The sequence below is a fragment of the Eumetopias jubatus genome, unplaced genomic scaffold, assembly GCF_037043125.1.
Source record: "Eumetopias jubatus isolate StellerSeaLion01/CBP00866 unplaced genomic scaffold, mEumJub1_p1.0 scaffold_4, whole genome shotgun sequence".
Taxonomy (NCBI): Eukaryota; Metazoa; Chordata; class Mammalia; order Carnivora; family Otariidae; genus Eumetopias; species Eumetopias jubatus.
This window is the reverse complement of record NW_028274810.1, coordinates 63,297,735-63,325,588: the sequence shown is the minus strand read 5'-3', so window position 1 is coordinate 63,325,588 and position 27,854 is coordinate 63,297,735. Positions and strand designations below refer to the sequence as shown.

Sequence of the window (27,854 nt, the reverse complement as noted above, 5' to 3'; positions counted from 1 at the left end):
CCCATGGCTGCAGGAGGGCGCACCTGGCCTGGAGATCTTGTTTCCATCTCAGCTGGGGTGGATAGGGAGGTGGTTAACCTCAGGAATAGGCATGGCTGATCACATAGCCCCTTTTCTTGAAACTCTGCAGAAGGTACCACTGCACTCTTAGGAAGACCCAAGTCCTCAGAATCACTACCCATCATCCCTCCTACCTCACCTACTCATCCTCCTTCTCATTTTGCTCCATCCACCCCCATCCCCAGCTCCCCTCCCTGGGGCTTGGCACCGCCAGTCCCCTCCCTAAAGAATGCTTCTCCCCAGACAGACCCTGGCCACTCTGGGACTCCTCCTTTGCTTGAATGCATGTATACCCAGTTTAAACTGCACCCCCACCCCCTCATTAGGGACACCTGGTGGCTCAGTCAGTTGGGTCTCAAACTCTTGATTTCGGTTCAGGTCATGACCTCAGGATCGTGAGCTGAGCCCCCACCTGGCTCCCTGCTTAGCGTGGAGTCGGTTTGGGACTCTCCCTCTGCCCCTCCCCCCGCACACGTGTGCACGCTCTCTCTCAAATACAAAATTAAAAAAAAATAAAAACTTTTCCCCCGATAGCTTTTGCTAGCACCCGACAACCTCTCACATCTTATTTGTTTACTGTTTGTCTTTCCCCACTATCTTATCAACTCCTGGAGAGCGGGGTGGGGGGGGTGGGGGGGTGGTGGAGTTTACCCAGCGACCACAATGGGCCTGAACGCACAAAGAGCTTAGGAAACGTGTATTGACTGGCTGAACAAATGAATGAATGAGGGGCGCCTGGATGGCTCAGTCGGTTAGATGTCTGCCTTTGGCTCAGGTCATGATCCCAGGGTCCTGGGGTGGAGCCCCACATCGGGATCCCTGCTGGGAAGGAAGCCTGCTTCTCCCTCTCCCACTCCCCCTGCTTGTGTTCCCTCTCTTGCTGTGTCTCTCTCTGTCAAATACATAAATAAAATCTTTAAAAACACACACACACAAATGAACGAAGTGATAGTGGGCACTGTGGGGCGCCGGGTTTATCCACCACCCCAAACACTCGGGGGCGGGGCGGGGCAGGGCGGGGCGGGGCGGTGGCCCGCTGAGGGGAGGGCGGGGCGGGGGAGGGGCTGGTTGGGGAGGGGCTGGTTGGGGAGGGGCGGAGCCGGCGGTCAGGCCCCAGAAGGGCGGAACCCGAGGCTCGCGGGCGGGCGCGGCCGGGAGGACTGAGGGAAAGGCACACGCGCTGCCGGAAGTGGGCGCGCGGCTCTCGCGGTCCGGACCGTGGCGGCAGAGCTGAGGGGTCGCCATGGAGCAACTTGACCCGGACGCCGCCGGCGAAGATGCCATGGACTCGTTCCTGGAAAAGTTCCAGAGCCAGCCTTACCGTGGCGGCTTCCACGAGGACCAGTGGGAGGAGGTGGGTGGCCCGGGGCCCCGCACGTGTGTGGGGGCGTCGTCCCGGCCCCTGGGGTTGGCTGGCTGGCGCCTCCCGCACCCCCGGTCCCCCCGGCCCTGCCAGCGGAAAGGTGGTTTCCACCTGGGAGTGTTAGAAAATCGGACCCGGGGTTTTGAGGGCAGTCTTCAGCTGCCAGTATATTTAGGAGTCCAGGTTTTGGGGTCAGACAGACCTGTGACTCCACCCTTTGCTGGCTCAGTTACTTAACTTCTCTGAGCCCGTGTCCTCATTTGTAAAATTTCCCTAACTAGAGCCACAGTCCCGTAGCATTGCGGCGAAAATGAAGGGATATGGTGGGTGAAGTGCCGGGAACATAAGAGCGTTCAATTAATGGTGATTCCCACCGCCCTTGGAAGATTGTGAGCACCGAAAGAATCGTTAGAGATCCTTACCCTGCGCTCTCATCTTACACGTGGGAAACTGAGGCCTGGTTAGGGAGAGAGATAGCTAACCATGACTTGCGAATCGTGATGAGCGAGAAAACTTTGATATGGAGATGTGGAATTGGATCTACCCTGTGGAAAATCTTATTCCTATAGTTCATTCCTCTCTTCATCTCCAGGAATTTGAAAAGGTCCCCCTATTTATGAAGAAAGCGCCATCTGAAATTGATCCCAACAAGAATCCTGACTTGGCTTGCCTTCAGTCAATTATTTTTGATGAAGAGCGATCTCCAGAAGGTATCTTACATAAGTCTAATATTTGTTTTGTGTCTCCATTGAATTGAGGTAAAGAGCGAGTCAGAAAGTTTCTGATAACAAGTAGTAGTTAGCCTGGGCTAACTCGTCACTATTTATTCCACATATACTCCCCTCCCCCCATACCTACTAAATGCTAGGCTTTGGGGATAAAGGGATGAGTAAGATTGCCCTCAAAGGTCTCAAGCTCCATTTAAAAAAAAAGTCTCACGCTCCATTGGATAGCCAGATTGCCCTGTGTATATGTGATAAGTACCAACATGTGGCTCTGTACTGGGTGCGTTGGGAACACTGAAGTGGGGGAGGTGGGAGAGGGCTCACAGTGGATTGGAAATCTGAACTGATTCGGAACAATTTTGTAGGTTCTTACTAAGGTGAGGAGAGGGGAATTTGCATTCCAGGGAATAAAATATAAGCAAAAACAGAAGTATAATTTCCCTCTATTTCTTCAGTAATTAAAAACAGTCCTTCAAGAGGTAGGATAAATATACTTTTTTTTCTTTATGCATCTTTTTTTTTTGGTAACCATCCAATCTACCTTGTAAGATATTTGGAATTGATTGTAGCATTAAGTGCACATGACTTCGCTTCTCCATGTTGATACCCAGTTTTACAGGATTAATTTTGGAGTTTCCTTTATTGGTTTCTTTTTATTTGGTTTATCATATGTAACATTATGGTATGATTTAGAATCTATTTTTAATGAGACTTTAAAAAAATAGGAAATAGTGATTACTTACTCTCTTCTTTGCAGAACAGGCCAAGACCTATAAGGATGAAGGCAATGATTACTTTAAAGAAAAAGACTATAAAAAAGCTGTGATTTCATACACTGAAGGATTAAAGAAGAAATGCACAGACCCTGATTTGAATGCTGTCCTTTATACCAACCGGGCAGCAGCACAGTACTATCTAGGTAATTTATTCTATTATATAGTGCTTTCTAAAGAATTAACTTATGGTAAAAGCCATTATGATGGCTAGTGCAGAGTTTGAGAGCATCAGAGGAAGAGCTGCTTATCCCAGAAAGCTAGGCTAGTTTACTCTAGTTGAACGCTGATCTTCCAGGTAGACGGGCTGAAAAGGGAAACCAGATAGATTATAATTCTTACTCTCTGAACCAAATGAGTGACACACCTTAATACATGAACTGGTATGATCTGAGATTTTTTTTTTTAGCCCAAATGCTTTTCTCTTCAAAAAAATGTGTTTTTGGTTTTGGTTTTTGGCCTTTTGCCCTCTTCTGAAGAATGCTAGAAGGATTCAAGCAAAGAGATGTTTGTGTGAGAGAAACTATATTAAAGGGAGAATTTTTCAAAGAGTATTCTGTGGGACCTGAAGTGAAAAATACTCTTGGGAAGGTGCTGCTGCTTTGTTGCAGATTGCAGTGCACAGTATGTTAAAGATGCTGAGATGACCTGCAGCAAAGAACTTTACCCTTTGATTCTTAAGTTTTGTAAGCCCCCTTTTCAAGTAACACTAACATGCAGGACTCTTCTGCACGTGTGACTTTGGGAAACATTATTAAGGAGACCTTGGGCCTCTGAGGGGCTGGTAGAGAATAAGCCTTGCAGTCTAGCTGGGATGAGTCTGCTGGGACTCATCACCATTTGAGCAGAGTTTCTCCCCAACCATAGTCTGCTCCAACTGTTGTCTCTTTTAGCATGTTTCCTTATAAAATTCTAAATAGTAAGAGTGGTATAGAACTTCAGAGATTATTTGGGCCAACCAACCCCTTCATTTTTTTTTTTTACTTTTATTTATTTATTTGAGAGAGAGAATGAGAGAGAGCACGAGAGGGAAGAGGGTCAGAGGGAGAAGCAGACTCCCTGCTGAGCAGGGAGCCCGATGTGGGACTCGATCCCGGGACTCCAGGATCATGACCTGAGCCGAAGGCAGTCGCTTAACCAACTGAGCCACCCAGGCACCCCCAACCCCTTCATTTTACACAGGCCCAGAGACGGTCCCTCCGATTAGTGCGAGAACTTGGACTAGAAACCCATTCTTCTGACTTCTGGAGGAATACATTTTCTTCAGCAGATGAACTTAACTTCTTGTTCTGTGCTAGGCAGTGGTGTCACAGAGATGAGTAAGATCTGGCCTTTTCCAGAAGGAGTTTCATTTCTTTATTCAATCAGTAAATATATATAATATATTAAAAATATATATATATATATAAAATATATATAAAGCATTTACTGTGTGCTAGGCATTGCACTGTGAGCAACAGCTACATAGTTCCTTTCTTTGGGGAACTTAAATACTGTAAGGCTAATCAGACCAGAAGAAGCACCTTGCGAGAAGAAAACCATGTGTGTGTGATGCCAGAGGAGCGGAGGCATAATCATCACAGTCATTCCTTAAATGAGATCTCACTGGTACAGCTTACAGAGCACTTTTTATTTGTGATCCCTCTTGACCTCATAGCACCTGTGTAAGGTAGGTGAGGTTAACAGCTTTATCCCTAGTCAGCAGAGTACACAACTGAAGTAAAGTACAGTAAATTTAGTAAAATGAACTGTGTAAGGGTGCACAGTGCTAGGATTAGTATGCAGAATCAGGTTTAATTCCAAGTGCACTAAATGGAAAAAACCTTTACCCACCCTTCCAGAAGGTGCCTGGTGCTGTCAGTTCCTTAGTCCTGGGTACTTTTAGGTTATGCAGTACAACTTGACAGCTTTGGGGCTTTCCCTCTGCTGCCTCAGAATTCAGTTTTCTTAGGCCTGATTAGTCATTTAACCATTGTCCCTTTGTTTTCGAGCTTTAAAATGTGTTGTGTTCTTACTCTTGTCTCTGTGGGTTTATGGCATTTTGGGGGGAGGGGGAGAGTAGTGGAGGTTTAGTTAAATCCTTATGTTCAATCTACCACCCTTAACCAGAAGTCTTTGGATCTCTTTTATATACATTTTTTTCCATAGTTAATATCATGCTGTTCTTCCAGTTTTGTATTCAGTTCTTTTCACTTAATTTTATAACATAAACAATTTCACCTGTCATAAAATATTTTTGAATACTATTTTAATAGCTACATACAGTTGCATCATTTGGACATACCAGTGTTCACACAGTTGGCTTTACTGTTCTGCTGTTATTGAGTATACATCTGCTTTTAGGTTTTTTAGAATAATGCAGGAATGAACATAGTGGTAAAGTTTTCCTACGAATTCTGATTATTAAGGCTGAAGCCAGATTTGTCAAACTATGGCTCACAGGCCACATCTGGATTCCTGGCCTCCTGTGAGCTAAAAATGCCTTTTACATTTTTAAAGGATTGTAAAACAAAGAAGAATGTGTAACAGACCATATGTGGCCTGTAAAGCCTAAAATATTTACTATATGGCCCTTTACAGAAAAATTTTGCTGACCTCTGCACTAGATTTTTAGAAGTGAAAATAGTAAGTAAATACCAAACTGTTAAGTAAATTTACAGTATAAACTAGAAAGTGAAAATCTACCTCATGCCCTTCTAGTTTGGATAACAGTGTGTTTGACTGCACACTTTTTTTTTTTTTTTAAAGATTTCATTTATTTGAGAGTGAGTACAAGTTGGGGGGAGGGGCAGAGGCAGAGGGAGAGGGAGAAGGAGAAGCAGACTCCCCGCTCAGCAGGGAGCCCGATGTGGGCTTGATCCCAGGTCCCTGGGCAGAAGGCAGACGCTTCACTGACTGAGCCACCGAGCTGCCCCTACACACCTTTTTTTTTTTTTTTTTTTACAGATACATGTGTGTGTACATATGTCTGTGTATCTAGATTGGTTTGTTTTACAAAAAATACTGATATTTTACACATTGACATTATACACATAGAACCACCAGTTAAAACAATATAGCACAGGCATCCTGTCACGCCTTTTACGTGCACATGTATCTTAACCTTTTTAATGGTTGCATAGTATTTAGTAGTGTGGATTTACCATAGTTCATTTAATCATTACTACATTGAGGATGTTTAGGGTATCACCAGTGTTTCACAACTCAGTTAAAACTAATGCTGCAATTGACATGCTTTTACATTTATCCTTACATATTTGTCCAGGTATTTTTAAGGGTAAGTTGTTAGAAGAATATTGTTGGGTCAGAGTATACACACAAGTGCATACTAATTTGCTCTCTAATTTACCCTTAAGAGTGCCCTTTTCCATGTCTTCACCCATCCTGGATATTACCTGTTTTTAATTTTTACCAGTTCCATGTTAATTTTAATTTCTTCAGTCACTGGTGATGTTGAGCGTCTTTTCATGGGCTTGCTAGCCACTTATAGTTGTTCTGTGGGCTTCTAGTGTTACAAATATTTCTAAGACTTGATGAGCACAACTATATTTTTTTCCTAAAAACTGTTGCTCTGATTTATATTTCTCTAAAGCTATACAAGAATGTCTATGTCTCCACACATGAAATTTTGCAAATATTCTGATCTCAGTCTCGTTTTCTCTTTTACTAAATGGTGCCTATTAGGCAATTTTCGTTCTGCTCTCAATGATGTGACAGCTGCCAGAAAGCTAAAGCCCTGCCACCTCAAAGCAATAGTAAGAGGTAAGTGTTGTGGAACTACAGTATGATTGTCCTTATGGAAAAGTTGGCACTCACTGCACCAAAAGTTGAGGCATTTTAAGCTTTGATATTAAGGTGCTAAGATACTAATGAAGTCACCTTATTTTTGCAATCTTGATATTAAGTTCCTGGTCCTTATCAATAGCAACATACCATTTTTAAAAGAATTTTCCAGAGAATAATATAACCCTTTATATTTTAAGAATTTGTAGAGAAATTGAAACTCCTCATTTTAAATTAGCAATAAAATTAATTAAAATAAAGCAGTTCCAAAAGCCACATTCTAATTTTTTTTCCAAATTAGCTAATTGAAAGGGGAGATCTTCAAATGCCATGTTAATTAAAAGATAAGTTATGGGACCTTTGCTGATAACTCTGATGCCGAGGTGTTCCCAGATTATATTTTCTTTTGTGGTCTGACCTTTCTATGTAATAATAGTGCTTATATTATTTTTATACTTTACCTTTTCTTTGAGAAGCTCAGAGGTGCTTTGTAAACTTTAATTTATTCATAACATATTAATCTTCCTTATAGTCCCATGATCGACTGCTTTATCATAAGCCAAATGCTTTACCAAAGTTATGCATCTTTAGGTATGCATAGTGAGGGGTTTGTATAGGTAGATCCGTGTCCCTCAGCTGTAGGGAACGAAGGTACTATTCAAAGATTGGCAAGTAAAGTCAGCGTAGTCCTGTGGAATTGGGACAAGCTGGAGTCTGTAAATCTTGAATTGTCAGTTTTACCTCAGCATGTGACCTTGGCAAGATACCCACTCTGAGTGTCAGTTTGCTCATCTCTGGAAGATGAGGTTGGATTCTGTTGACATCTAAGCCCTTAGAGTTCTGATATTTGGAAATTCTGTGGAAAGTCTAAAGAGGCTAACTGGAGAAGAATAAACATGGTGAGAGGAGAGGCAGCTTAACCTGGAAGCCATTAGGAACAATTTTAGGAGAGACCCAATGTCTTTGGTCTTGCCACTGCTTTGATGAATGGCTGAGGTCAGTTCTGTTTTCTGTCTCTGTTAAATATCTGAGATGGACTTTATTCTGATTTGCAGATGAGGAACCTGAAGCTTGGAGATGGTCAGTATTTTATCTAACGTCTAGTTGGTAAACAGTAGAGCCAGATTTCCAGCCCAGATCTGTCTGACTCTAAACCCTGTGCTCTTTGCCATTAAGTTGTAGCCTTACCTACTTTAAAAGCTGTTAATGTCAGGGAGGCTTACAGGAGTTTTAAGCTGAATGGGCCCTAGAGATCTTTCTGATCTAAGGTACAAAAAATATTCTTCCTTGTCTGGGGAATGCAGTAGAAGGGGCTTTAGTCATCTGTTGTCCCTTCAGAATGCTGGCTGGTAGCTGGTGGAGGTTGGGGACGGGGGTTGGGAGGGGTGGTTCCTGCTCAAGGAGAGCTCTTCCCATGCATATTGTCCACGTATTCTAAGGGTTCTGGGTTCTACAGGTGCCTTATGCCATCTGGAACTGAAAAACTTTGCTGAGGCTGTGAACTGGTGTGATGAAGGGTTGCAGATTGATGCCAGAGAGAAGAAGCTTCTGGAAATGAGGGCTAAAGCAGACAAGCTGAAGGTTGGTGGCAAAATCATTAGCCAGTTGGCATTTATTACTTAGAACTAATTAATTAGTATTTCCCAGATTATGTCTTTTGGGTCATTGTCAACTTTTTCTTCTTTAAAAACAAAACCCAAGGACGCCTGGGTGGCTCAGGTGGTTAAGCGTGTGCCTTTGGCTCAGGTCATGATCCCAGGGTCCTGGGATCAAGTCCCACATCGGGCTCCTTGCTCAGCAGGGAGCCTGCTTCTCCCTCTGCCTGCCCTTCCCTCTGCTTGTTCTCTCTCTCTCTGACAAATAAATAAAATCTAAAAAAAAATAACAAAAACAAAACCCAAAACTATTCCCTACCTTTGGAACTCTGGAGGACACAAACACAGACAGACATAGGTAGTTATAATGTGACAGAGGCAAGCAAGAATATATAGTACATATAGTAGTAGTATCTGCCGATAGCTGAGAAGGTTTGTTGAAGGAGGTGATATCTGATCTCTTGAAGACTCAGCAAGAGTTTACTCCACTGGAGGGTGGGGGTGAGGAGTGCAGAACATTCCAGAAAGGAGAAAGCATAACCATCGGCAAGTCCTTGATATTTCTGAAACTCAGTCCACTCTTTGAAAATAGTGTACATAATATATGCCTCAACGGTTTTTATGAGGATTAAATGAGAATGTGTGTGTGTGTATGTTAGCACATTTCTTGACTTACAGTAAGGAGTTGATAAATTTGTGGCTATTGTGATTTGCATAAATAAGAAATGGCACGAGACTGCCATAATGTAGTCTGCACACTATGTAAATCTCTTGAAAGGAGAGGAAATGACAGAAATATTTAAACAGGGGCGCCTGGGTGGCTCAGTCGGTTAAGTGTCCGACTCTTGATTTCGGCTTGGGTAGTAATCTCAGGGTCCTGGGATCAAGCCCTGCGTTGGGCTCCCCACTCAGCAGGGAGTCTGCTTGTCTCCTCCCTCTGCTCCTGTTCGTGTGTGCACACGCCACGCCCTCTCTCAAATAAATCTTTAAAAAGAACATTTAAACAAACACTTAAGTTTCTACAATATTATGTAACTCCCAGCTTTAAGACATCTGTAACTTGCTGATGAAATGCACATAATAGCAACTGATAATAATAACAATACCATCACTACCAAAAATAATGTCCAGCATTTAGCATTTACTGGGTGTATCTTCCAGTTGCTATTTAAAAATTTTTACTTTTATGAATTCATTTAAACCACACAACAACGCTATAAGGTAGGAACTATTCTAATTCACCTCTCAGTAGTGAGGTAGACTAAAGCACAGAGAGATCAGGAAGCTGCCTGAGTCACATAGCTGTGGTGAAGATGGGTGTCAGAATCAGGCAGTCTGGCTCTAGAATCCTATGCAGTACTGCCTTACATGTCTATTCAGTACAAAGCCAGAACTAGACTTCAATCTGATTCCTGGCCTAGGTCTGTCTTCATTACTTACACTACGGAAGGGGAATTTTCAGTGCTGTGGGAGCCTGCAGCTCTCCGTGCAAAGGGGTAGGTTTTAGAGGTCATTCTGGTCATATAAAATGGTAGAAAAAGTAGGTAATCTGATGACTCACATGGCTCGGTAACAGAATTCTGAGCCTAGGTAACTGGGTGTAGGCCAGAATTTCTAAAAGTGGTGTATACAGGAGAGAATGTCTACAGGGCTACTGCGGAAGGACATAGCCAAGTGAATCCACGGAAGAACCCTTAGTGGACCTAAATGAAAGCTTGCAGATCCTGTAGCACAGGTGCAGTTTTTTGTTGTTGTTTTGTTTGTTTTTGCAGATATCTTTTTTAAAATTTAAATTCAGTTAATTAACATATAATGTATTATTGGTTTCAGAGGTAGACATCAGTGATTCATCAGTATTATACGATACTCAGTGCTCATTACATCACATACCCTCCTTAATGTCCATCACCCAGTTACCCTATCCTACCACCCTTCTCCCCTTCAGCAACCCTCAGTTTGTTTACTGTGATGAAGAGTCTCTTATGGTTTGTCTCCCTCTCTGATTTTGTCTTTATTTTTTCCTCTCTTCCCTCATGATCCTCTGTTTTGTTATTTAAATTCCACATGAGTGAAATCATATAATTGTCTTTCTCTGATTGACATTTCACTTAGCATAATACCCGCTAGTTCCATCCACGTCATTGCAAATGGCAAGATTTCGGTTTTTTTGGTGGTTGAGTAGTATTCCATTGTGTATATACCACATCTTTTTTTTTTTAAGATTTATTTAATTATTTGTCAGAGAGAGAGTGAGTGAATGAGCGAGTGTGCACGTGTGTGCAAGAGCACAAGTGGGGGAGCGGCAGGCAGAGGGAGAAATAGGCTCCCCGCCCGATGCAGGACTCAGTCCTGGGACCCTGGGATCATGACCTGAGCTGAAAGCAGACGCTTAACTGACTGAGCCGCCCAGGCGTCCCCATACACCACATCGTCTTTGTCCATTCATCTGTCGATGGGCGTCTGGGCTCTTTCCACAGTTTGGCTATTGCAGACGTTGCTGCTATAAACACTGGGGTTCATGTGCCCCTTCGGATCATTACATTGGTATCTTTGGGGTAAATACCCAGGAGTGCAATTGCTGGGTCGTAGAGTAGCTCTATTTTCACCTTTTTGAGGAACCTCCATACTGTTTTCCAGAGTGGCTGCACCAGCTTGCATTCCCACCAACAGGGTAAGAGGGTTCCCCTTTCTCTACATCCTTGCCAACATCTGTTGTTTCCTGACTTGTTAATTTTAGCAGTTCTGACTGGTATGAGGTGGTATCTCATTGTGGTTTTGATTTATATTTCCCTGATACAGGTGCACAGTTAAAGATTTCAGGGCCCAAAAGCCTGACACTGGGTATGGGTGACATTGCTTGCTAAGTGTCAGTTTATTCTGTATCTGAGTATAAATTGACTGGATTCCTATGTGCTTGGCTTGTATAAACAATGTATCTGATATGCCTATATTAAAATCAGAACAGCCATCAAGTCAATGAATATTACCAGAAATAAAGCATGGCTTTGTTAAATGATAAAAGGGTCAGCTTATCAAGAAGATTTAACAATTCTAAATATGCACGTATCTAATAACAACCTCAAAATATAAGAAGCAAAAAAATTGAGGGAGACAAATCTACAAATAGGTGTGGATGTCAACATCCCTCTCTCTCAGTAATGGATAGAACAAGTAGATAAATCAGTAAAGAGAAGTGATGTCAGCAAAAATGGCCAAATAAAGACCTAAAATTCTTTACTTCATAAAGTCTATGGAAAACTGGCAAAAATGGTCAGAGTCACTAACTTTTTTCAGAGCTCTGAAATGAGCCAAAGGCTTGCAGCAATCTGGGGAGTGTTTATTCAAGAAAAATGGCTGCACCTGCATAAGCACGGCAAGCTTTGTGACACTTTAACTTCCCCTAGTCCCACCTCCTCCCTCCCTGGTACCACAGTAGCCTTGAAAGAATCATGGTGAAAATGAGCAGCCCAGCGGCCACCAGAGGAGGCAGATTGGATTAGAACTCGTTCAAAGCCCCATTCCCAGGGAATTGCCATTATTGGACCTATCTGGGCGGTCTCCTAGAAGACCCCACTCATGAGGTGGATTTTATTTGACTCATCTTGGAGCTATCCCAGGATGAAAAGCTTTTGGGAGGGGGCGCAGCTGGGAAGGAGGGATGTGTAAAACAATTAGAAACAGTTATTTAAGATTGCAGCTGCCTGAGATAGTGAACAACAGGGCAAACAGTAGGCTTAACCTTTTTTTTTTTTAAAGATTTTATTTATTTGAGAGAGGGAATGAGAGATAGAAAGCACGAGAGGGAAGAGGGTCAGAGGGAGAAGCAGACTCCCTGCTGAGCAGGAAGCCCGATGTGGGACTCGATCCCGGGACTCCAGGATCATGACCTGAGCTGAAGGCAGTCACTTAACCAACTGAGCCACCCAGGCGCCCAAACAGTAGGCTTGGAAGAATATTTAAAAGGAAAAGCTGGGGAATGAGATTCTTCAGGGGCTCTGAAAAGCTCCAACATATTCCAGGAGATCTGCAAGGTCACTTGTGTGTCCAGGGCTATGCATGTGCTCAGGAAGGATCTAAGAAGGCCTAAGCTCTGACCTCTGGCTGACTTGCAGTTTCTGTAAAAGTAGTAAGCGAAGGCTGAGGCTGAATTGTAAACTGTTTGGGTGAGTGTTGAAGGTGTGCCACAATATGCACCAGAGAGCCCTCAGCTAAAAGTGGGAGACTTTTTGGCTTCGGGCATTTAGGGAAATCTGTCAATCATTAAGGACTTTAGTGGTCACATAAAACCAAATACAGGCTTTACAGAATTAGTTCAGGAATGTAAATAGTAACAACAGCAGTATCAAACACTGGAGAGGAAAGAGACAATCCAATTTCCAGAGTTGCCACATTGTATTATTTTAAATGTCTGGTTTTCAATTACAAAATTACAAGACATGCAAAGAAATGAGAAAATATGGCCCATACACAGGAAAAAAATCAATAGAAAATGTCCCCGAGGAAGCCCACACATGAGACTTTAAAAAGCAAAGACTTTAAGCCACACGTTGAAATATGTTCTAGGAAGAAAGAAAGCAATGTCTTAAGAACTAAAAAAAAAATATGAGAACAATGTCTTACCAAATAGAGACTATCAATAAATTGTGAAAAAGAAACAGGAATTCTGTAGTTGAAAAGTATAATAATGGAAAAGTTCACGTAAGGGCTCAAGAGCAGAACTGTGAAGAAAGATCAGTTGTGATTACCCAGTGTGAGGAACAGAAAGAAGAATAAAGAAACATTAAGAGAGGGGTGTCTGGGTGGCTCAGTCAGTTGGGCATCTGACTCTTTGATTTCAGCTCAGGTTAAGATCTCAGGGTCATGGGATCGAGCCCCACGTCAGGCTCTGCACTCAGAGGGGAATCTGCTTGAGATTCTCTTCCCCCCTCTCTCTCTCTTTCTCTCTGCCCCTCCCCCCACACCCGTGTTCTCTCCCTCTCACGCTCTCTTTAAAATAAATAAATCTTTTTAAAAAAGAAAAGAAACATGAAGAGAGACTGAGGAACCTGTGGGATGCCATTAAGTATATCATCATAGAATGGGAGTCCCAGAAGAGGAGAAAGAAAAAGGGACAAAAGAATATATGAAGATTTAATAGCTGAAAACTTCCCAGATTTGATTTAAAAAAAATAATCTACCCTTCCAAGAAACTTAAACTCCAAGTAGGATATACTTGAAGAAATCTACACCCAGACACATCATAATCAAACTGTTGAAAGTCAAACATGAGAATGTTAAAAGCATCAAGAGAAAAGAGACTCTTCACATACAAGAGATCCTCAATGAAAGTAACAACTGAGGGATGCCTGGGTGGCTCAGTTGGTTGAGCATCCAAATTTTGATTTTGGCTCAGGACATGATCTCAGGGTTGTGAGATCAAGCCCTGTGTAGGGCTCTGTGTTGGGTGTGGAGCCTGCTTAAGATTCTCTCTGGCCCTCTTCCTCTGCCCCCTCCCCCAAAAGCAACAGCTGATTTCTCATCAGAAGCCATGGGAGCCAAAGGGCTATGGGTTGACATTCAGAGTGCTGAAAGAAAGACTGTCAGCTAAGAATTCTATATACCGCAAACCTATCCTTCAAAAATGGCAAAGAAAAGGAAAACTCTTTAGGTGCAAATGATACGATCTTATATATAGAAAATCCTAAGGAATTCCCCAAAAAAACTATTAGAACTAATAGATTAGTAAGCTGGTATGCTACATTAATATACAAAACCCAATTGTATTCTATAGACTTTTGGTAAATATTCCAAATGTGAAAACAATTCCATTTACAATAGCATCAAAAAGAATAACATTTAGGAATAAATTTAACAGAAGTAGCGTAAAACTTACAATCTGAAATACAAACATTGTTGAAAGAAATTAAATCTAAAAAAATAGAAGACCTCCATGGATCAGATCTTAATATTGTTAAGATGAGAATGCTCCCCGGGCGCCTGGGTGGCTCAGTTGGTTAAGCGACTGCCTTCAGCTCAGGTCATGATCCTGGAGTCCCAGGATCAAGTCCCACATCAGGATCCCTGCTCGGCAGGGAGTCGTCTTCTCCCTCTGACCCTCCCCCCATCTCATGCTCTATCTCATTCTCTCTCCCAAATGAATAAATAAAATCTTTAAAAACAAAAAAGATGAGAATGCTCCCCAAATTGGTGTACAGATTCAGCTCAGTCTGCACCAAATTTCCAATTGGCTGCTTTGCAGAATATTGACCAACTGATTCTAATATTCATACATAAATTCAAGGGACTCAGAATAGCCAAAACAATCCTAAAAAAAAAAAAAAAAGAAAAATTAGAGGACTCATACTTCCCAATTTCAAATCTTACTACAAAGCTGTAGTAATCAAGACATTGTGGTACTGGCAGAAGGGGATAGACTTACAGATCAGTGTAATAGAATTGAGAGCTCAGAAATAAACCCTCATATTTATAGACAGTTGATTTTCAACAAGGGTGCCATTCAGTGGGGAAGGAATAGTCTTTTCCATAGCTGCATGAAAAGCATGAATTTGGACCCCTCCTTCACACTATATACAAAATGGATTGAAGAGCAAAGTATAAACTCTTCAAAGAAAACGTTGGCATTAATCTTCATGACCTTGGAGTAGGCATGGTTTCTTAGATATGACACAAAAAGCACAAGAAACAAAAAAGATAAACTGGACTTCATCCGAAGTAAAAACTTGTGCATCAAAGGCTGCCATTGAGAAAGTGAAAAGACAACCCACAGGATGGGAGAGTATTTATAAATCATATATCTGTTAAGGGACCTTTATCTAGAATATATAAAGAACTCTTAACATTTCAATAATTAAAAGACAACGCCATTTTTTAGATAGGCAAAGGATGTGAACAGACGTTTCTCCAAAGAGGATACGTAAATGGCCAAAAAGCACATGAAAGATGCTTAACATTCTTAGTCATTAGGGAAATGTAAATCAAAACCACAGTGAGATACTATTTCACGCTAGGATGGTTATAATTTTTTTTAAAGGAAAATAACAAATATTGAGAAGGATGTGGAGAAACGGAAACCTTCACATGTTGCTGGTGAGAATGTAAAATGACAGCCACTATAGAGAACAGTTTGACAGGGACGCCTGGGTGGCTCAGTCAGTTACGTGTCTGCCTTCTGCTCAGGACATGGTCCCAGGGGCCTGGAATTGAGCCCCACATCAGGCTCCTTGCTCCGCAGGGAGTCTGCTTGTCCCTCTGCCCCTCCCCCTGCTCGTGCTCCCTCTCCCTCTCTCTCTCAATAAATAAATAAAATCTTAAAAATTTTTTTGACAGTTCCTCTAAAAATTAACTACAAAATTAACATGAGAACCAGCACTTCCACTCCTAGGTATATACCCAAAGAAATTGAAACAGTATTAAAATAAATACTTGTACAGGAGTGTTCATAACAACATGTTCATAATGGCCCAAAAGTAGAAACAGTCTCAATGTCCACCAACTGATGATAGATAAAATGTGGTATGTTTATACAATGGAATGTTATTCAGCCATAAAGGAGAATGAAGTATGGTATACAATGCAATGTAGGTGAACTTCAAAAGCACTATGTTAAGTGAAAGAAGCCAGATTTATAAAAGATCATATATTGTATGACTCTGTATATATCAAACATCCAAAACAGGCAAATCTATAGAGCCAGAAAGCAGAATAGTGGTTGCCAGGGGCTGGGGACGGCGGGAAGGGCAGAGGTGTTTGCCCAAGAGAAATGAAAACATGCTCATAAAAAGACTTATGTATAAGAATAGTCACAGCCTGTTTTATTCATAGTAATCCAGAAACAGCTCTTGTGTCCAACAACAGGTAAGAGATAAGCAAAGTGTGATACTCGTACAATGGGATATTACTTGGTATAAAAAGAAACCTTTCAGTGATGGGGTAGGAGGGAGACTGCAAAGGGGCATGAGGGAACTTTCCAAGGGATAGAAATGCCCATCTTGATTGAAGTGTTGGGTACTCAAGGTATACCCTTGTCTAAACTCATTGAACTATACACTTAAAATCTGTACATTATACCTCAACAAAGTTGATTTTTTTTTTTTTTAAGGGCAGCAGACTCCACAGCTCAGGGCTCCTCTGACCTGGCGGTCATTCTACTTTATGTGGCTGCCAAGACCCCAAACTTCATATGAGACTTCATAATCCACATCACTCACATGTATAGTGTGATTCAGAGTAAAAACAATAGGGGACAGAGTCTGTGTCGTCCTTAATCATTCTCTGATATGGACCAGACACTGTGGTTGGATGTAGCTCAACTGTAAAGGCAGAATTGGATATAGATTTTAGTGGTGTCCGTGGGGTGGAGTACTCTGGATAGTGTAATCAAACAGCAGAAAGGAGTTTTGCAGCTCTGTTGGCAGACTGGATTGGAGAAGGAATGGACAAGAGTTACCAGCCATTGTCTTCCTGAATGGGTAGACTTTGTTCACGAGAAATAAAAGATCCATGTTAGCCTTTGTGGGGAGGACAAGGGATGGTTGGTACTATATTTTAGATCAGAGGTCAGCAAACTGACCCCCAGGCCAAATCCAGCCTATGGCCTGTTTTTATACATTTGGTGAATTAAAGATGTTTTTCACATTTTTAAAGAGTTATAAACAACAAAAGTAGATAATTTGTGACAGAGCATACATGGTCTGCAAAGCCTAAAATATTAACCTCTGGCCCTTTACAGAAAAAGTTTGCTGACCTCTGTTAATCTACGATTCTGAGGGTAAGAGCAGAATCAACTGGTTTGGGGCAGATTTGCAAGAAAAGGAAATCTAAATTATATTTCTGCCAGATTAAGTAGACTGATGATGTTTTTCTGTCATGGATTATAATTGGGCAAAGGGCAGAGCCTCTGATAAGTTCTTGCCCTGGGTTTTTCCAGTGTTTCCTATACTCCAGCCATTCCAGAGAAGTTGAAATACCCCGTAGATCCTGATGTCAGTCCCTCTACTTAGAATGCCCTTTCTCCTTCCATCTGGTGGCATATTCCATGTCCATCTAAACCTACCTCCTCAGTGGGGCAGAATCCATCAGTCCTGTATTTTATAGCACTGGCTTCACATCACCAGGGTAACACATAACGGACATTTCATTGTTTGTTCCCCTTAGTAGACTGTGAGCTCCGTGGGTATGGGAACTATACATTTTTAAATTTCTGCTGCCACCAGTCCTGGCACCAGACGTGCACTCTTAAAATATTAATTGAACTGAATCAGGCCGCTGGTATTGCTTGACACAGGAACCTGGGTTGGACAGATACTGGAGATAGTAAGAAGCAGGCTGGGGTGACAGAAGAGGAAACAAGCTCCCTAGAGCTGATGGGTGTGAATTTCATTTTTAGAGAACTGAGCAGAGGGATATCAGGAAAGCAAAGTTGAAAGAAAAGAAGGAGCAGAATCAGAACAAGGCTTTACTCCAGGCCATCAAGGTGAGTTCTCAAACCTCAGGCCCATATGGTCTTGCTAATCCTCAAGCTTGTTGGGAAACTGTTTTGGGATGCTTTACCTGAATGAATTTGTTCATTTTTGTTTTGGTGAAGCAGTGTGCTAAAAGGGCTCTGCAGTCAGACCCCCTGAGTTCAGTCAGCTTTCCTGCTTGTATACATATGTTGATCTCAGGTAAGCTACACTGGATAGTTGCTATGGGTTAAGCATTACTAAATCTTCACAGTGGCCTTCTGAGGTAGATCTTCTAGCTACTGATTTGCTAGATAGTGATATGGTCTCAGGGAGGTGAAGAAACCTCACACAGCTAATGTGTATCAGAGCCAGGTCCTTGCTCTTAGCCACTGCATCCTGAAAAAAATCTGAATTTTTAGGATGTTGCTCCTTTAACAACAACAAAAAATTCAACCCTGTCCTTTCTTCCCTGCATTTTAAGTGGATGTAGTCTGAGCCAAATCTTGTTTTTTCACCTGGATACTGAATACCAGCAAGTCACCTGTGAAGCTTTGGCTTGCTTGGTTTTCACAAGGGAAATGACACCTGCCATGAGATTGTGGAGTAGGTTCTTGGTTTCATTCTTTGTTGAGTTAAATTATGCACCATTTAAGTTACTTGTTGACTTTGAGAACTTCACACTATTAAGATGCACTCCACTAGTCCCTCCCCATAACAAGCAATCTCTTAACTCCTGTTAACAGGTTAAGTGGGATGGAATACTCCAGATTCTCTTGCTAATCCTCATTCACAGTGAGAGATTTGGTCACATTCTAAAATGTAGAATATTGGAATGCCCATTTGCATACAGATCTGATTTTGGCGCTCTCCTTTAGTTTGACCCTGCATCTCAAGCTTCATTGTACGTAAGAATTACTCTAACAGTCGTATACACAGAACCATATTTTACCGATGGTTTAAAGCAGGAGCCAGCGGATCTGTAGCCAGTGGATCACAGCCCTGCCTATTTGTTTATGTTACTTATGGCTATTTTCACACTATGGTGGCAGTCAAGTAGTTAATTTCAACAGAGACCATTTGGCTCGCAAAGCCTAAAATATTTCTGTCTGACCCTTTAAGGAAAAGTTTGCCAACCCCTGATTTAGCACTGTCAAATCAAAAGTAATTTTGATTGCATGTAACTTTCCCCTTTTGCGCCCCTGTGCCACACATACATAAAGAGACAACTCTTCTGTTCAGACCTTTGATTTATCTTTATTTCCATGAGACAGTCAAGATTAGGTCAATGTGCATTATTTTTAGTATTCCGTATCCTAGCTAAACCAACACACTTGCCATTTTCGTATGTGCTACGCTCTTGATCTTTTCTGTGCCTTTGCATATGCTGTTCCTTGGTGGTGAATGCCTTTCCATCCTCCCCCGACCCTTCCAACTTCTCTGCCTGAGAATAGTCATTGCTCAGGGCCCAGTCATCTCCAGCCCCTAGGCTGAATTAATTATCCATGGTCTGCACTTCTGCAACTCCACTTCTTACCTTATGTTGTACTTATTTCCATAGTTGTTCACTCACTAGACCATGAGCGGGGTCTTGAGGGCAGGAACCATGTCTAGCTTTTTTCTGTGATACAGGGTCCAGCATGTGTTAGAATCCTGGTGAAGGTGAGTTATCCCTGCTGTGCTAGGCCTCAGGGGTAATGAAGATGAATTGTGTAGAACTGACCTCAGGGAGCTCACAGTATGGTGGTTTCCCTGCTGTTGAAGTGGGCTTGCATCCTTCCACACAATAAGGTTTGTGTGTATTTCTGTTTTTAATCCAGGCTAGGAACATCAGGCTAGTCTCTGAAGCTGCTGGTCAGGATGAAGATTCAGACTCAGAAGGTCTAGGTGAGCTTTTCCTGGATGGGCTCAGCTCGGAGAACCCCTGTGGAGCCAGGCTGAATGTAGACGAGCAGGGCAGGTTAAGCTGGCCTGTGCTCTTTCTGTACCCTGAGCACGCCCAGTCGGACTTCATTGCTACTTTTCACGAGGACTCCAGGTACTTACTTGCCCAAGAGCCCTCTGTTCTTGCCGGCATGCTCTTTCCTTGCTGTCTCAGCAGAGGGACAAGTGGATTTTTGGTTGAGGAGGGAAGAGAATAGAGGGTTAACAGTCTGGTTTGGCATAACCTTTCTATCCTGGAGCTGATTTCTCCTTTTTACTAACTGTAACTAGCTTTGCAACGACAGACACAAGTCTCACCATCATCCTGACTGGGCCAGTAAGTAGAGCACCACAGTATTGTTTGTCAAGCACTGACACATACCTCTGGTGAGATATGAAGTCATTCTAGGTAGTATATGCATAGTAATTGAAGTGTGTATTAGAAAAAATATAACTAGCAATTTTAACATGTGATTTCATAGGGTTGGTGCTTAGAATGTGGCTAAATGTAAGGAATGTTAAGCCTGAGTCAGTTTAAAGAAAATTACTGTGTCATAACAGGACAAGTAATACACATCCATTTTGGCTTAAGTCAGATGGTTTTGGCTCAAAATGGCTTAGGCCTGCATTTCATGTTTTGTACATTTTTGATAGCTCTCTGAATGGGTGTCCAGGGACTGTGATGTAGGAAAATAGATCATGACTTATTGATACCTAGAAAGTACATGTTATATCCTTAGGTTTATTGATCATCTAATGGTGATGTTTGGTGAAACGCCCTCTTGGGACTTAGAGCGGAAATACTGCCCTGATAATTTAGAGGTAAGATGTTTTACCTTGTTCCTGGATGGGATCTTTTTTGCAGGGGGGTGAGGGGAGCAAGTTTTTACTGCCTTAAAAAAAAAATTGTGGGCGCGTGGGTGGCTCAGATGGTTAAGCATTTGCCTTTGGCTCAGGTCATGATCCCAGGGTCCTGGGATCAGGCCCCATGTTGGGCTCCCTATCATCCCAAACTGAAACTCTGCACCCATGAAACAGTAACTTCATTCTCCCCTCCCTCCAGCCCCTGGCAACCACCATTCCACTTGCTATATGAATGAGCCTACTCTAGGAACCTCATAGAAGTGGAACCATATATTGTTTGTCCTTTTGTATCTGGCTTATTTCACTTAGCTTGATGTCTTCAAGTTTCATCCATATTGTAGCCTGTGTCAGAATTTCTTTCCTTTTTAAGGCTGAATAATATTCCATTGTTGGGACCTTTTTTTTTCTTTTTTTAAATCACATCTTACAGTACAAAGACTTTCTCTTCTACTAATCATTTGAGAGTAAGATGCCAACTGATGCCCTGAATACTTCAGTGTCAGTTTCCTACAAACAAGGATATTTTCCTTCATAATCCCAACCAACTATCAAAATTAGGAAATTAACTTTGAGGGGAAAAAAAAAAGGAAATTAGCTTTGATATACTAGTACCGTCTAATTCTCAGACACCCTGTATCAGCTGTCCCCACGCAAGGACACCCTTCTCACCCACATGGCCTCTGACACCTCATCTTGCACAGCCATCCTACCAGGTAACCCTTCTCACCTGGCTTAGGCTCGCCACCTCCCAGCAAGGCTGCCCTCCACTGACCGGGCTCTGGCACCCCTCCCTGCCAGCCCTTCTGCACAGACATCTTCCTCACCCTGCACGGGCTCTGACACCTGCACAGGGCCATCATCCTTCTCCTCCTTGGGCCCTTCCCCTGCTTTGGGCCACCATAGCTTGCTTCCCCCACATCTAAGGGGTCTAGGACTGAATTGCTAGGGAAGGGAAGACTCACGGGTCTGGGCTTGAATCTTGGCTCCTCTGTTTGCTAGGTGGGTGTCATTGGTGAGTTATTTCCCTTCTCTGAGCCTTCGTTCGATCTTTGGAAAATGGAGCTCATAATACCTTTCTTGGTATCATGGGCGAGGACTGAGTGCTTTATATTCCACAACTCATTCAACTAATAACAGTTGCCATCTCTTTAGCTTTTCCCTAGACTTGGCCTCAATGTGCCTAGTGCTGCTGAGGCCTTATATATGTGTCTGATTCCCGCTCCTCTGTTATTCTTGCAGGTCTACTTCGAGGATGAAGACGGGACAGAACTCTACCGGGTGCCTCTCAAGAGCACACTACTGCAGGTGCTGCAGCACCCCAGGTAAGCCACCTTCATGAGGCTGAGTAGACCAGGGAAGATGCCCAGGCGCCATCCCAGGGATACAGCCAGGGTTTCATTCCACTGCTGTTGGATTGCCTTGTACTCCCCTCCCTTCCACCCTGACACAAAACTGTGAGATGGCAACCATGGAGCCTGGCCCAGGTCATTGGCCAAACAGGCTTCAGTATGACTCAGCCTGTTGTGCTGCAGCCAGGACACCCTCAGACTGGGAGAGGTGAATGGGGCTGGTCTGAGAAGGGACAAGCTGCCTGGCTGTGGGACCTGAAAATAGCAGGGTTGGCACTCCTGTTCCTCATTGTGCCTGTGTCCCCTAATATTGTTATATGGAAAGAACATCAGTTTGTGAAGTCACGCCATCATTTGCCAGCTGTGTGACTGTAAGCACATACTGCCTCCCTGGGGAGGTTTCATCATCTTTCGGGTAGGAGTACTAATCCTTGCCTACATCGTTCTCCGGTGTCTGAGAGCCGGTGAGAGAGTAGGAGTCAAAGTGCTTTTGTAAACTGTAAAGGGCAGTCTTGTTGTAAGAGTGCATCTTTGTTAGTAGCTATGGCAGCCAGCTGGATGTGGCTTTTGTCTCTTTGTTCAGCTTTGGGGTGTTCCTGGACCATAAAGGAATCCCCTCAGTGGATCTGTAAGTTGACTCTTGGACTATTTTCCCCTAAGCTTTGAGCAAAGCAAATGCTCTTGCATTTAGGCTAAAGGAGCCCGATGTATTAGGCATGAGGGTGGTTGGGCATGGTAGGAAAGAGGCTGGAGAGCTGGGCTAGGGCCATTCACGGAAGCCTCGAATGCCCTGCTCAGGAGCATGCTTTATCCTGATAGTGGTATATGGAGCCACAGAGGATGTGTAGGTAAAATTTATAGAGTAGTGTATAGATTTTATGTGTACTAGTTGACGGTGAAGCATGAGGTGAGGGGTGGATTGGCAAAGAGATTTCAGAGGCAGACTGGATGGGAATTGGTGATGTGGTGACTGACCTGGTAGGAGATCCAGCTGGTCTCTTGATGCTTCTGCTTTGGCTTGTCAGGCAGGAGGTGAAAATTTCTTCAGATATGAATGATGACTTCTCTTAGTAGGGTTTTTTTTTTCTGGCACTAAATCTCCGTTCTAGTTTATAGACAAATTTTTTCCATTATTTAGTGAATTATTACCATAATTCTTTAAAGGCCTGAGGTCCACTCTGCCCATCTCCAAAAAATGGGGGAGAAATCTAAACAAAGTAGATCTGTGGAGGAAAGCCAATTTCATGCTTCTCAGAACACGTAAATGCTGCTGGAAATGTTTACTTCTTAAATGACTGGCATAGTGAGAGGCTACTCGGGGCAGGATTCTGGCAACTTCAGGCCCTGAATTGAGTGGAGCTAGGATAGAGCTCCCGCTCCGCCTTGGTCCAGATCCAAGCACACTGGGTAATGCGAACACTCTTCAATCTGGGAGGCTAAAGCCTTGCCTACCTCTCCGACCTGCCCCACTCCACTTGCTTTTTGCCCCAACAACAGCAAATGCTCTGGTGCCGTGCACTTCCTCGCTTTTGCGCCCCTGTGCCTCATCACTACCCCTATTCTAAATTAAAGTCAAGATGGACAAGGCATCTTCCAGGAAGGTTTTCTTGATTCCCCTTCCCTACGGAGGGAATCATGCCCTTTGGACTAACGCTGTACCTCACAAATGCTTCTGCGATTGTTTTTGTTGTCATTAATTGATTACTTATCTCCCTCCCCTCAGGACTTGAAAGCAGGGATGATGGGTTTTGTTTTTAGCACAGGGCCCAAGTTACCCTGGGCATGCACTGTTGAATGAAGGAATGAATGAATGAAAGCAAACAAGCATGTTCTTATACTTTGATTTCATGTTTAGCCACAGGCATACATGATGCTAGAGGACTGGCCCAAATGTTCTGGCTAGGTTGTAGGGGGGAGAGGATCATGCTACTTTGACAGATATGTAAACAACCAAAAAAATAAATGTGCTAAACTTGCATTTTAATGTTGACTCACATCCAAAGGTTCACCTTGAATGTGGTTGGGGAGGTGCCTGGATGATTAAGATCAAAATTCAATTAACCCCTTCTTCTGTTGTGTTCACTGCAGGTACTTTGTAAAAGCCCTGACACCAGCATTTTTGGTCTGTGTAGGATCCTCTACTTTTTGTAGGAATTACCTCCAGGGGAGAAAAGTGCACCAGGTGAAGTAACCAAGCCAGGCGGAGCCAGGGCCCCTGGTTCTCCTCCCTCGTTCGCCTCTGCCTGGAATCCAGCACCTTTGAATCAGCTGAGCCCTACACTATTTCTGCCACCCTGGGGATAGTGGTGGGGGGAGAGCTGCTGACTTCCCTGAACTACATTCTCTCTGGTCAAAGTGCCAAGCTCCAGCTGGTCTCCACTCTCTTCTGTTGATACACAACTCTGTACCTTGGTCATGACATCCTTGGACTCACTGTGAGCTGTGTTACCAGCCTCTATCCCTGAAGGGATCATCTTACAGTTACCACAGCAGCTGACCTAAGGAAGTCCTGGCCTGTGGACACGGACTCAGGATCCAGTTGGCTGGACCTTTATGATGTTAGAGGCCTCAGAGAAGCTACCCCTCAAATCACACAAATAATTTTAAGGCATTCAGGCTGAGGGACTCCAACCTCCAGGTTCTCGTGAGCCGAGAGGCTTGCTCTTTGGGGATACTGTTGTTCTTGGAGTGAGATGAGGTCACGAAAGCTGGCTCCTGTTTTTGCACCTGTAAAGACCTACAGACCGGGATCCTGCAAAACCCCTAGAAAGTTTACCAGTTTTCCTGATCTGTGTAGTAGGGCAAACTGACAGACTTGGATGGTGGACTCTTGAGTTCTTCTCCAGTTTTCACATTTTAGGATTTTGTGCCTTTTAAACATCTTTTGGCAGTTGAGTCATTGTCATAGGTTGTATTTTTATGTGCAACTGTTGGCTCCCTCTTTCCTAGAGAATATAGCCACGGGACTGCTTGCAGTGTCCGCCCCGTCCCATGGGGGAGGCAGAGGGACGGGGGTGGGCTCGTCCAGACCGGAGGTCAGAGAGCATTGCGTGGTGCATTCATGCTTCCCAGCTGGCAGCTATTCCGTCAGCCTGGGTGCCAGCATGGTAAGACATGGAACAGAGCTGAAGGAGCTGACCTGCAGCCGTTGATTGTAACGTGAATGAGAAATAAATGAGATTTGGGGGTTGTTACTGTAGCAAAGCTAAGTAAGACATCATTAAACTGAAACCAGCTGCTGTCCTTAAGATGGACTAATTTGAGGTTTTGTGCCTTGTGCTTTACTGTCTTTGAAGGGCAGTTTGCTGTGGAATATTGACAACCATGCAGCTTTCCTTCCAGGTGCGGGTCCCTGCATGTGGCTTGTGGCCTGGAAGCTGAAGTCCCGCCTCCACCCTCACCTGGCTTAGGCCATACCGAGGCCAGTGGCTCTCCCAGTTAGAGACTGGCTGTTTGGCTGTCTTTGTAAGAACTCGGCACCCTGTGAACGAGGCCGAACAATGGGCCAGCAGCAACCCTGGCGGCCAGTGCAGCAGCCGCACTGTCCTGGGGCAGAGCGGGTCCCGGTGTACCCTCACTCATCTGTGCAGCAGACGGCTTACTCAGCTCTTTTCCTGGACACCCCCTGAGAAACCAAGTTCTGAGACCTTCGTCCCTACCACCCAGTCCTTTCTTTGGGCTCCGGGCTGGGCCCTGCCCCTCTAGGTAGGGGGAGCAGAAGTAGAAAGGGGAGGAGTGACTTGGCATGACAGACTGCAGACTACAGCTGGGACCCTGGTAGCTGCTGACTTGCTGTGCCTGTGAGGACGGAATGCTCGGAGCCTCCCTCTCAGTGAGTCACCACACCTACCTGAGAGGCTTGTCCATTGCACCTCTGTGCAGGATCAGCAGCATCAGACCAGCAAGTCTCAACAGGGGTGACTTGTCAATGTCTAGAGACATTTTGGTTGTCACAACTTGATGGGATGCTACTGGCATCTATGGGTAGAGGCCAGGGATGCTGTTAAATATCCTGGGGTGTACAGGACGGCCCCCACAACAAAGCATCGTCTGACAAACTGTCAGTAATGCTGAGTTTGAGAAACACTGCACAAAAACTTCCAGAAGGAAAGCTCTCAATGGGCAGAGGCCAGATGGGGATTTGTCTTAGTGCCCAGGCCTGACACACAGTGAGTGTGACACATAGGGAGCTGTGGTGTGTGTGCGCTGATGAGTGGATGGATGAATGACGGAACTAATGAATGAAAAAAACCAGAGTTCTGTTCCAAGGACCCATCTGCACACACACAAGCATGAGCAATGGCATTCCTGGGCTCCAGCCCATGTGCCTGGCCTTGCACCCTCTCCAAGAAGACTTCTGGCCTCCCTGGCCCATGGGCCCTGCCTTCTCTGACCTCTGCCATCTTCTGGTCTCTAGGGGAGTGGTAGAGCGCAAACTGAAGAGCCGGCCATGGAGGCTAGGACTAGAAATAAAGCCACAACAAGCAAGTCCTCACCCCTGCTGGGAGCCCTCAGCGGCTCCCCCTTCCCTCATCAACATGCTTGGTGTGGCACTCGAGGCCCTTTAGGGTCTGGCCCCTAACCACCCTTGCAGCTTCCTCGCTCCAACCTTAGCCCAGGCATCCCAGACATGGTTCAGCTATGGGGCAGGAGGGTGCAGTGGCCTGAGTCTCACCTCTGGAGCCAGGCTACCTACCTTCCAGTTCCAGCCCCGCAACTCAGCTGATGGCCTCAGGCCCTGTGCCTCAGTTTCTTCATGTGCAACACAAAGAGCATAATAGCACCTCCCTCACACAGGTGCTGCGAGGGCTGTATGAATTAATCTATGTGACACCCATGGAACAGCTTGCCTCTTAAGTGCTCACTCTAGCACAATTATTTTTTTACTCTCCAGTCATGCCATGCTCTTAGCTTTGGACCTTTGCACATTCTGCTCCCTCTGCCTGGAGCATTCTTACTCTCACTTGCACCCTTGCCTCCACCCCCAGCTCTTCCTCCCTTTCCTGTTTAACATCTAGTCTTTAACCAGGCCTGGCTGCCTCCTCCAGGAAGCCTTCCTGGCCCCCTATCCCGCATGTCCCATGGCACCTGTACCATTACCACCCTTGCCACACTGCATTTTAATTGTCTACTTACTGGATGGTTCCTCCCACTTCTTTGTAAATTGAGTCAGGGACCCTGACCTGTGCACATTTGTACTGCTAGCATCCAGCCCAGCACCTGCTCAGCACACAGTAGGTACACAAATAATTAGCTGATGGCCCAGAGGAAGGGGTGGTGAATTCTAAACATATTATGGGTGGAAGCCACCACCCATGATGGATATGGGCCATGAAGTTGGGACAAGGACCTGGGAAGGGTGGTGAGTGTGGGTTGGAAAGACCCCGAAGCAAAGGCAAAGAGCATGCTCCAGGGGGCGTGCATAAGTGCCCTGGCTCACTAGTAACAGCTGCCATCTACTGAGCACTGAGGATGCGCCAGACCGTGTTCTCAGTGCTTTATGCGGACTGGCTCGCTCACTTCACCTGACATGGAGGCTAGTAGTTTACAGTACCATTTTACTGACAAGGAAAGGGGTACAGAGAGGCTAAGTAACTTGCCCAAAGTTAGCTAGCTAGTGAAAAGCAGAGCCAGGATTTGAATTCATGACTCCCCTAAGCCCTTCAAGAGATACTTGTAACAACTAGACCGGGCCTCTGCCTTTGAAGAGTTGGCATGAGACCCAGCGGCCCTTTCCTGTTCACTCCAATGTTGTGGTCAAGTCTTGGCATTCAATGTCATTGCAATGTCCCCAAACTGCCTGGGCAGAAGAGTCTAGCCTGCAGAGCCAGACTGCCAGAGCGTGCAGCAGACTCCCCACAGCACTCAACAACCTGCCAGTAGGGCTCCTGTCAGCCCATGAGCTTTCTGGGTGAGCCTGAGTGACAAGTTCTTGCAAATGGCATGTCCTCAGTCACCATTAACCAGTAAGTGCTTCCT

The 27,854-nt window shown here is 44.3% G+C and overlaps 1 protein-coding gene across 2 annotated transcripts; it reads left to right on the top strand.

Moving 5' to 3' along the window:
* Positions 1 to 1,195: 1,195 nt before the first annotated feature.
* TTC4 (tetratricopeptide repeat domain 4) lies at positions 1,196 to 25,138 on the top strand. 2 transcript variants are annotated; one of them, XM_028106775.2, is made up of 10 exons: positions 1,196 to 1,414; positions 2,016 to 2,133; positions 2,906 to 3,067; positions 6,606 to 6,683; positions 8,161 to 8,285; positions 17,685 to 17,771; positions 19,560 to 19,777; positions 20,403 to 20,484; positions 21,766 to 21,848; positions 22,459 to 22,938. In XM_028106775.2, the coding sequence occupies exons 1-10, from the start codon at positions 1,304 to 1,306 to the stop codon at positions 22,505 to 22,507; spliced, it is 1,113 nt and encodes a 370-aa protein (XP_027962576.1). In that variant the 5' UTR covers positions 1,196 to 1,303; the 3' UTR covers positions 22,508 to 22,938. The 2 variants fall into 2 exon arrangements, with proteins under 2 accessions (XP_027962576.1, XP_027962575.1); XM_028106774.2 differs by lacking the exon at positions 22,459 to 22,938 and adding an exon at positions 23,964 to 25,138 and having other exon boundaries at positions 1,198 to 1,414.
* Positions 25,139 to 27,854: the final 2,716 nt, after the last annotated feature.

Excerpts from the sequence above, each read along its gene's own strand:
- TTC4 (XM_028106774.2), top strand. The coding sequence starts at position 1,304 with ATGGAGCAACTTGACCCGGACGCCGCCGGCGAAGATGCCATGGACTCG. Across the intron at positions 1,415-2,015 it reads ACGAGGACCAGTGGGAGGAG|GAATTTGAAAAGGTCCCCCT; the intron begins GTGGGTGGCCCG and ends CTTCATCTCCAG. Across the intron at positions 6,684-8,160 it reads CCTCAAAGCAATAGTAAGAG|GTGCCTTATGCCATCTGGAA; the intron begins GTAAGTGTTGTG and ends TGGGTTCTACAG.